The 10,655-nt window shown below is 45.4% G+C and overlaps 1 protein-coding gene across 1 annotated transcript; it reads left to right on the forward strand.

Moving 5' to 3' along the window:
• Positions 1–1,118: 1,118 nt before the first annotated feature.
• On the forward strand, positions 1,119–6,913 carry MRPS10 (mitochondrial ribosomal protein S10). The gene is made up of 7 exons (XM_061568507.1): positions 1,119–1,282; positions 2,441–2,490; positions 3,210–3,279; positions 3,691–3,830; positions 4,263–4,371; positions 5,140–5,229; positions 6,195–6,913. Exons 1-7 carry the CDS (start codon positions 1,232–1,234, stop codon positions 6,285–6,287), a joined length of 603 nt encoding a protein of 200 aa, XP_061424491.1. The 5' UTR covers positions 1,119–1,231; the 3' UTR covers positions 6,288–6,913.
• The last annotated feature ends 3,742 nt before the right edge of the window (positions 6,914–10,655 follow it).

Genomic DNA, 10,655 nt, shown 5'->3' on the forward strand with positions numbered 1-10,655 from the left:
TTGGGTTGCTCGGTCAATGGCCAGGGTCAACGGCGGCGTGGTGTATTCCGCAAATATGCCCGACTGTGAGGGCGCGCACAAGCCGGCGTGAGTAGGTTAAACGTTGAGTTTTATAAGGGCACCACGGGGTGACCAGCCCCTCCCCACCCGGCCCCACCTCCCCACCCAGCCCCTCCCCACCCTTCCCTCTCCACCCAGCCCCACCTCTCCCATTTTTGGATGCACGACGGACACCATAATCCCCTGTGGGCTGGTGTAACCAGGAGGTTCCTTCCAGTATAAGTTTTGTAATACCTCAGTGGGCTTTGTCTGGTAGGACGGGGATGTTTTAGTTTCATTTGCATGTTTTTGGGTAATTTGTTTGCTTTTCCTGTACTTTGCACTATTGTCGTGGTTTTTTCACTGTTTGTTGTTGTAACGATCTTACCCGCCCCTTCTGGACATCTGTGAAAAAGAGCTTCATTGCTCATCGGATTCCTCCAGAATAAATACAGATTCTGATAACAAAGTGTAGGAAAGCTAGGGTGTTTATACACATCTTAACACCTGATGTAAAGCTTTCGTGACTGCAGGGATTCATATGCTTGGTTATTTCGGTAAAGTCACGTAGAAGGGAAATAATAAAATAATACAAAAATAAAACAATAAAAATTCTCACGACGTTTCGACTGCAACACAAGCAATCATCATCAGGTGTGAAATCCACAGCAAGAATTTTTTTTTAAAAGTGTCGGTTTTTCCTAACATCAGCACCACAGACAGCGATTGCTTGTGTTGCAGTCGAAACGTCGTGAAAATTGTTATTGTTTTATTTTTGTATTATTTTATTATTTCTCTTCTACGTGACTTTACCGAAAGAACCAAGAATATCTGAACACCCGCTGTATTATTGCCGGAAATAGTACATCACCTTTATTTTATCATCATATCGTAAATTCTAATGACTCTAACCCGGGACATTGCCCGGGCACGTGTCGTCCGCGAAAGACGCGCTGGCGTTTTAGCGCATCTTCCTATTCCGGAAGACGCTACCGCCCCTGCTTGTATTCGACCTTCTACCTCTTCCGGAAGACGACCTGCCGTCATCGCCCCTCCCCCCCGGTGGGGGTCTGTCGATCACGCGCATGCGCAGCGCGCGCCGCGTGTGTGGTGGTGGTCGTAGTTGGTGGTGGTGGTGTTGGTGGTTGTTAGTGGTGGTGTTTGTGGTGGTTGTTAGTGGTGTTAGTTCGTAATGGCGAGCAAGGCGCTCGGTCGTGGAGCCGTGGCGCTGAGCCGGCTACAGGTGAGAGATGTTCCTGGAGATGTTTCCGTGAAATGCGTCGGAGCCGGTCCACGTGCAAGCGATGCCTCAGAGGTCGTGACCCCGCACTGTACTGCCGCATGGTGTTTGTGTATGCAGTACAGTGTATACAGTGCAGTACTGTACACACACGTGGGTGGATCTGTGGCTCCACAGCTGGATGAGGGCCTCCTGACGCCGTGCGGGTCGTGGCAGGTGCCGTAAACCTCTGTGACGATACTGAGTTGTACTGTACTCTGCTCGCCGCCTTCAACCCACGATGACGAACTTGGTGAATCTTCTTGGTTCTGTCGGTAAAGTCACGTAGAATGAAAATAATAAAATAATAAAAATTAAACAATAAAACTCATTCAGACGCTGTCTTCTCGACAGACCTGTTCTACACCTGAGGACGGCTGCTTGCGTTGTGGCCGAAACGTCGGGAGAAATATTTTATTATTTCCATTCTACGTGACTTTACCGACAGAACCAAGAAGATGAATCCCTGCAGTCACGGAAGCTTTAAATCGAAATTGAACTTGGTGAAGTATGGTCACATAACCCCTACGGGAAGGCCCTCAAACAGTGTCTGGACAAACAAAACAACCCGCCGTGCATGTGTGTTATTGCGTATCGCATTGCTATGATGTGCGGTCACGTCGTGTGTCTGTGACATTATCAATGCGATGTTCAGCTGACCCAATGTGCCCTGTTGGTGGCAGCCGTGGCTCGAGTTCACGGCGATGCAATGCGCTGTTGATCCATAGTTGTTGAACGGCGTCTTCCAGACGTGAGTGTGAATCCCAGTGAGGGGGGAGGTAATTTCAGCCCATCCATCATCTCTCTCTCTCTCTGGGGTGGATAAAATGAGTAGTCCCGAGCCTCTGACGCGCGTCGTCGATTAGATGCGCAAATTATGGACGCGTTATACATATGACTCATGGTTAGTGTCACTTGATGAAAATCCAACAATGGTTGTCTTACGGAATGGTCTTACGGGATGTGACATTTCTGGATTAGTGCCATCAGAATAAATGTCTCTGGCGTGCTTGAGTAGAGACCCTTTGACCTTTGAGCACGGCGTCATGCTGCGTCCCATTGTTCACTGTCTGCAAAGCTGATCCGCGGTGTGTCCTCCGCGTGTATCCTCCACGTGTGCAGCAGGTAGTGCGGACATGTGTGGCTCACACGGCGCTGTCTCCTGCACCTGGGTGAGTTTCCCCAGGGAACCAACCTGTGGGTCTTTCCTACTTCACGGGGGTGGGTAAGGGGGAGTGTTGTGCGTGCTCTCAATCACCCACTCATCCAAATAACCACTTGGAGTGGGTGGGTGAGAGCCTGAGTAGGTAAGTAATTTGGTATCTGGGTGAATAGTTCAGAGACTAAAATGGTCGGTGGGTTGGTGGTGGTTGGGTAGATGGGTTGGTGACATGTTGAGTTGGTGAGTAAACTGAGCAATTGATTTTGAAGGTGGGAATTTTAGTTGGTGACCAAGTAAGTTACTAAGACTGTGGCTCAGTGGTTGGTTGGGTAAGCAGTAACGGAGTGAGTTAATGCTTGGGTGGGTGAGTGGGAGAATGGGTAAGTAAGTAAGTGGAAGAGGAAATGAGTAAGTGGATGCTAATTTGATTAAATGGATACATTGCTAAGTAAACGTGTGAATGGATAGGTAGTTTTGTGAGGGATTTTAGTGATAAGGTGAGTGAGCTGGTAAACGATTGAATATTTTGAGCGTGTGGTTTAGTAAGTGATTGAGTGAATGTAGTAGCCATTGAGCAGTTAAGTGGTCGAGTGAATGAGTGATTTAATGGTTGTGTGGTTGAGCCATGGAGTGACTGAATGCATAAGTGAGTGGTTGACTGAGGGAGTGCTTCAGTGGATTGGTGATCGGTTGGGTGAGTGAGCGAGTTCTTTGTTGTCTTGTCTCTAGCTCCCAGGTATCGGCACCGCTGGGGTTCTCGTTGGGAACAGCCCGCACTCTGTCTAGTGCAACATCCCTGGTAAGCCATACCGTACACATCCACATGCATTTCTAGTCACATATAAAGATCCCCCGTATAGCCTTAACAGACTGTAGGGGCAAGTGCTGTTAGCGAGCACCTATGAAGGCCGGAACGGTACACGAACGAGGGGGTGGGTGGCCAGCACCATGCCCGACCGCCTTTGTCTCCCCAGTGGTGATGTTTACACACCGCACCAGGTACTCATTTAAGGCTGAGTCGACCTGAGTCGACTAGTCACATATACGCACACCTACACACGCAAAAAATTCCCCTAATAGCAAACATGGCTGTTGGGGCACCTATTAAGACCCGCACACCACACGAGGAGGTGGTGTGGCCAGCGCCACACCTAATTAATAATTGATGCATTGTGTTGGGCGCATAATAAGCATGGTATCATACTCGTAGGTGCACGTATCGGAGGAGCCGGACGTGCTGTACAAGCGGCTCATCGTGCGGGTCAAGGCTCACGAGCGCCCACTGCTCGACAGCTACGAGTTCTTCATCACACGCACGGCACAGTTCCTCAACATCCCGATCCACACTGTGTACGTGGGGGCGGGGACACTGGCTGGATGCACTCACCCTGCACTCATCCACGTCACCTATTATGCTTACTTAACTAACCTAAGCAAACACTAATTCCTTAACTTTTCATCATATAACCCCCTACTCACCTAAATGACATTCTCGACGACCAATTAATTCACCCATCCACATAACCACTTCCCTAACTCTTCTACTAAAACACGAATGAAATAACTTATCCGCTAATAACTGCTTACTCCCCCAATGTGCTAACACGGTCATTGATTAATTTGATCACCCATCTATTATTTCACTTAAACATTCAACCACTAGTCTACAACTCAAGTAGTACGAATTACTGACTCGGTACTTCGTGTTGAATGCTGCTTTGATGTGTCTTGCTGCCACTGGCTGCAGCCGTTGACTGTTGCTACTGTTGCCGTGCACCACAGCTATGAGCCGCGCCGCAAGATCGAGCGCCTCACCGTACTCAAGTCGGTTCACATCTATAAGAAGCACCGCGTGCAGTACGAGATGCGCACGCATTTCCGCGTCATAGAGGTACGCAGGGCTCACAGCCACGTGGCGCTACACTACCGTGCCGTGTGTCCTCAAAATACTGGGCAAATCACCTGTGGTGTGCCCCAATATATATATACTTTTACTCCACAAACTTCATTCTTTCAAAGAAGACCATACTTAGGTTTTCACGACGAATAATGTCATTCTTAATTCGTGTTTTGGGTTAGATCATGTCGGTATAATATAAATTAGAGCTACGCATTCCTCCACCGCCCAACATATTCAAACAAATTGAACTGTGACTTGGACAAACGTGCCAATCGAGTTTGTTTTCCATCATAACCGGTGGAGGGTAAGCGCACCAGACTACGACGACATGAGATGCTTTCAACAGCTCTGGGACGGGCGCTGCATGCGTATCGAGCAGGGAACCACTGGACTTGTCCAATGGAATGTCAGCAGCCATGATGTGACCACAGTCCATTACAGATGCAACAACTGCACGGGCAAGCCAGCTCTTGTCCTTCCAGGATCGGCCTGTTTATTCCTAACTGGAAACATACACGTAATTTATATTCTCCCAATGAGTGAAAGCTGAAAACCTGTTTTCTTCCGCTGATGAAAGGATGCTCTTTGGATTTCATTGTTTTGGTGTTGACGCTGGTGGTAATGATGATGATGGTGACATTGGTGATGATGGGAATACTGCCGATGTTAGGAATTGTAATGATGGTGATGATGTAATTGGTCTGTTGTTGGCGTAGTGATGGTTGCGTTATTTTAACCACATTTCTATTTTTTTTTCAGCTTAAGTACCTGACTGGTAGCACGGCTAATGTGTACCTGGAGTACATCCAGAGGAACCTGCCAGAGGGAGTGGCCATGGAGGTCACACGGGTCAGTCAGCGGACAACTCGCACACATGTTTAACCTCAGGAGATAATTTATGGCCCCTGTGTTTGCAGGGAATGTAGACTCACGGGCTGAAAATACTGTCATATATACAAAAGCCTTAGGGAATCTCAATATAACATCCTAGCAGGAACATCCTGAAAAAATTGAGACTTGGCAAGTTTGTTCTTCGTTTTGGGAGAAGTGAAATCTGTTACTATTATTATGATCAGTGTCATCACTGCGTTATAATTGTATGCAATCTTAAGCTAATGTTTTTAGCACTGGCCCTTTAGGATAGATGGGCAGAATGTTGATTTATATAGTTGAAGGCAGCATTTTCAAATGTGATGACCCACAAATACCTAAATTTGTAAACACAGTTGCTTCATCAATTGTATTACATTAGTGGGAATTAAAAACCTGATGTGTTGGTGGAGGGATATTTAAGCCTTGTGGATCACTGTTTTTATTTGCTCTGCCAAGGTGAGCAAATCTACGAGGCTAAGCTGGCCTGCCACCAACAAGTGATCGCACTTTATGAACTTATTTTTTTAAAATGCATACCGAGTCAATGGTTAAATCCTGCTACACAAACGTTAAAGTACCTATGCTCAAACGAGCAGTGGGACAGCACTGTCTGCTTTGGCAGCTATAAGCCAACTGTGGAAATTACAAATTCAATTATTTTTTTTCCGTGACAGTAGTCATTCTCTCCACAGTACTACCGCTGTTGACTTCCAAAAGTGGTGCTCATTTTATCAATTGCAGAGAGATGATGGGCCAAGTCGACCTACTACCAGGATTTGTAATCGCGACCTTCTGATTACCATTTGAACGCTCTAACCGCTGAGCTACAGCCGTACATGGAAACGAGTGCTATTCCATTTCCCTGCTCTTACAGGGAGACACTGACACAACTCGAATTATTATAAAGTCCTCCTTTCTCGTTGTGTCACGTGTTTGTGCAGCACACGATTGAGCAGATCCCGGAGCACATCGCCAACCCCGAGTGGAAAAAAGGAGCGCAGCAAGAAGGCGCCAAACCTGAACTCCCGTCGTGAAGACCCCCGACCCAGCCAAGTCCTCTCCCGCCTCATCCCTCCTGCACACGAGGGGTCTTTTTACAAGAATCACCGACTGCTCAATCCGCTAAAGCATGAGCCATTCACGCGGCGATTATTGCAGAGAGATACGGGGAAAACCAAGTACAGGCTCGGCACACTCTCTGATGTACTGAGAGTAAAATGTAATGCGTTACTTGTTATTGTTGTTGGATTACCACAGGTAGCAGTGATCCTATATTGTTACTTTGTGGTTAACACAAACCAAAAGTTGTATTCATATACTGGGTCAGAATTGCCTCTACCACCATTCCCCTGAGGTCAATAAATACCCTTTTTGTGGGAAGTTGTGGTTGCCCTCCATACATACTGGCCCCTACAATGGGAATGTGAAATTTATAAATGTATCACCCACCTTAATCGCTGATAAAAACCCAATTTATCTGGCTGGTCATGTACAAAGCGCTCATAAAGTGGCCGTTGGAGCATTTGAAGTCCGCAATGTTGAAACTTCTATTAAAATCCCAGGCACATCCACCTTCTGTTGTGGGTCCTGTGATGTAAAACTCAATCGCACCTCTAAATATGCATTGTTTTCAGAAATACATTTATATTCAAATCTGCAATTTGACCTCGTACAGAGTGTTTCTTTCACTCAGAGTAGACATGTTTTAAAAGAAACGTTCTAACGAGATTTTAGGTTTTTATTAATTTCTAGATTTGAAGCTTTCGTGACTGCAAGGATTCATATTGTTAGGTTTTATTTTTAATGCACTAATGCAACGTATACATAATTGACTTTTCCAGAAGTATTTTATTGACAGGAATAAAACGGTAAGGTACAGCATATGGTCAGACAAAGTGGGATGGGGGAACAGGATGGGTAAAGTATAATGGACTATGCATGTTGAACTCTTTCACACCGTACGTAGCCAACTGCTCATCGGAGGTACGGTAGCAAACTTCAGGTGTTATGAACCTTGGGAATGCATTTGTGTGAGCTGCAACTAACATCATGACAAGGATAAGAAACGAAGACACAAACAAATTAAACAATAAAATGTTCATAAAGAAAATTTACACGAACGTGTGGATCAATAAATAAAAAAAAACTGTTAAATGGCTAAATGTAAAAATGGTATCAAGTGTAACACTTCCGACAGCTAGTTTTTGGATAAAAATGAATGGTCCGCTGGCAAGAACACCCAACAATACGGTCATCGAATATTGAATTACTAGACCGTTACGAGCGACTTATCCGTGGGAGTTGTGAGGTCCACAAACTATCTTCGTCCCTTTCCTGCCTTAGTGGTTTTCCTTGCAGATAAGTGGAGTCAAGTCAGCAATATTAGCATAACACCACGGAGAGTAGGATTCTTGATAATGTTTCAGTACATGACCACGGTTAAGAGGAGTTTTGTATACAGGCAGTCCTCGGCATAGGAACACCAGAGTTTCGAGCATCCGCACTTCCATGAAATATATTTTTAACATCGGCTTTCGATCGCAAACTCGCACTTGCGAACTGCATGGTGAACTTATGTTCAGAGGAGCGAACCTCTGCAAGATGTCATGAGTCGCGGCCTCCCGCTGGGCTTGAGTGCTTTTGTGCGTTCTTGCCCCCGCTCACGGCCTACACCTGTGACGATTATCTGCACTGGTCCTGGGCCACCCCTAAGTCGACTCAGCCGCAAATGATTACCTGGTGTGGTGTGTAAATATTACCACGGGGGAGACCAAGACGGCCGAACGTGGTATTGGCCACCCACCCCCTCGTGTACGGTGCCGGCCTTCATAGGCGCTGATCGCTAACAGCAATTGCCCCAACAGTCTGTTAAGGCTATACGGGGGATATTTATCTTTGTGGAGACTCATTACGCCCAGGGTTACAAGCAAGCCAGCATCAGAATTAAGTATTACATGCAAAAATAAATATTCGTTATGGGTTTAACAATGCTTCTCTTTGTTTAACCGCAGCACATTTTATAACAGACTGTATGCATTTAAATACAGCACATTCCGATTTACAAACTGATCGACTTACGAACATATATCTTGAACGAGACTGGTTCGTAAGTCGATGACTGCCCGTATTGTGTTTTGAGTTATTACGTGGGGTTTTGTTGAACGTGGACCCATATCTAACAGAGGGGTCCTTATAAACATCTTGCAGTTCACAATCATTGCTTCAAGCAAGCCTGACTAATGATGAGACACTTAATGTGGAAACGGTGCAAAGTTTTGATTGTGTTGAACCAATGCTGTTAAATATGCACTCCCATGAGGCCATGTGGTTGATGGAATGTGTAAGCTAAATGTGTTAAAGGACACAATGGAAGGAGGCATATTGTCGACGCTGACGCCAATGATTGTGTTGTCGTCAGCTGTCTTGAGGAATCTGATGAGCTATGAAGCTCTTTTAAAATCCTTTATATTAAGTTCACTTGCTTGCGCGCTTACGACCGTGCAAATCTTTCGGTCGTTTTTTAACCCACTTCCCGTGATCCAATCGAGCTGACATTTTGCACACAGACTCGTTGTGCATGACAATTTATTTTCGTGAAAAAAATACAAAAATTTCCACTTTTTAGGAAAACAAATTTTCACTAACACAATCATATATTTTTCCTAAACACAGAAAATTATTCAAGAAAACAACAAAAATGTACAATATAAAAAAATCATACAAAAACTGAAAACCTTATAATCCTTATATACGACTTTCCTTATATTTAATTTAAAATACCAATGTGATAAAAATGAAACTCTTACTCAAGAAAAACAGAAATGAATAATAAAATAAAACCGATGCCACGCATATAAAGGATTTATAGTGAAAAACTTTGTTTTTACGGGTAAATTTTTTCACATGTCCAGTTGTAATGTCTCGTGGGTGCGAATCCACGTGGTCCGACTACACGGAGTCACCAGCTGCTGCCTTGGGATTGAGAAATCCTTGACCTGGGTTCGAGTCCGTGTTGAATCACTGGCGCGCTATCCGCTGCCTTTTTATCTGAAAGGCGAGAGACCGCGTGAGACAGGCGTGAGGTGTGAGAGGAGTAGGCGTGAGGACGGGATGAGTACATGAGATGAGACAAGTGTGGGAGTGGGGTGAGAGAGGTGAGGGAGAAGGGTTAGAGGTACTTGAGAAGGGAGAGGCTTGTGCGTGAGAGGAGTGAAACATACTCTTAGGTTTTTTCGGTAAAGTCACGTAGGTAAAAATTAAAATTAATAGAAGTAATAATAGAAATAAAATTATAAATCACGACGTTTCGGAGGCAACACAAGTTTCCGTCATCAGGTGGGACCGTCACAGCTAAATTTACTGCATCAAGTGAGGCAAAATTCCAAGAGACCAGCCCTTAAATACAAGTTAAGGGGGGAGGGGCTTATCTGAATGTGGTAACCAGGGAATGGAACGTGGGGGTGGTGGGCGGGGCTTATATTATTTCTATTCTATTCATTTAAATTTTTACCTACGTGACTTTACCGAAAAAACCGAAGAGTATGCATCCTTGCAGTCACGAAAGCTTTAAATCTAGAATTAAAGGAGTGAGACAGTTTAGGGATAGGGGTGAGGCAGGTAGAGTGGGGGTGTGGTGAGGGAGAGGGTTAGAGGTGAGTGAGAGGGGAGAGACAGGTGAGGAAGAGGGGTTAGAGGGGAGAGACATGACCCAGGTTTTGAGGGTGGCGTGAGACAAGAGGCGAGGCTGGAGGATTCCTGCCGGAGACGTCGGGATGTAGATTCTGGTCCACGCTAAACCGCATCCACTTCACAAACCACGGCAGATGCGGATACCGGATGCCCACATGGAAAATTAAAAACTCCAGTTGTGTGCGACTGTGGTCATCCGGAAGAGACCATACAACATTTCACGATGCAATGCCCGATCCGCAACTACGAAGGAGACACATCACAGGGATACAGTCCGATTACTCCTGTGGCGCTGTTTTCTGGCTTAGACCACATGAATGTGAAATTGTAGTCGTTGATCTTGCATATACATCAGTCGTTCGAAGAAGAAGTACGTTTATTTATAGATATTGCCACTCAAAATGTATTGCTACAGAAGGATACTGCATCTAAGACGGACCCAAAGAGTTACCAACCTAAAAGTTAGACAAAGTTTGTGCAAATAAGAGCTGATACACAAGCAGTGATGAGAAGGAAATTGGCACTATTTGGACACACGTAGGATGGACAACAGGAAAATGAAAAGTGTGTAAAAATGTTAAGGAAGAGGAAAGGGAGGAAGACCTAACAGCGAATGACTTGGCGACACAAGAGATTTGTGCCGGAAAAACGTGGCACTATTCGAGCACATTGGCACAAGGCAGAGGAGGAAAGTGGAAACTAATTGCGAAATG

Source organism: Lethenteron reissneri, chromosome 41 (genome assembly GCF_015708825.2).
Source record: "Lethenteron reissneri isolate LAM-NWPU_2019-01 chromosome 41, ASM1570882v1, whole genome shotgun sequence".
Classification (NCBI taxonomy): Eukaryota; Metazoa; Chordata; class Hyperoartia; order Petromyzontiformes; family Petromyzontidae; genus Lethenteron; species Lethenteron reissneri.

Excerpts from the sequence above, each read along its gene's own strand:
- MRPS10 (XM_061568507.1), top strand. The coding sequence starts at position 1,232 with ATGGCGAGCAAGGCGCTCGGTCGTGGAGCCGTGGCGCTGAGCCGGCTA. Across the intron at positions 1,283-2,440 it reads TGGCGCTGAGCCGGCTACAG|CAGGTAGTGCGGACATGTGT; the intron begins GTGAGAGATGTT and ends CCACGTGTGCAG. Across the intron at positions 3,280-3,690 it reads TGTCTAGTGCAACATCCCTG|GTGCACGTATCGGAGGAGCC; the intron begins GTAAGCCATACC and ends TCATACTCGTAG.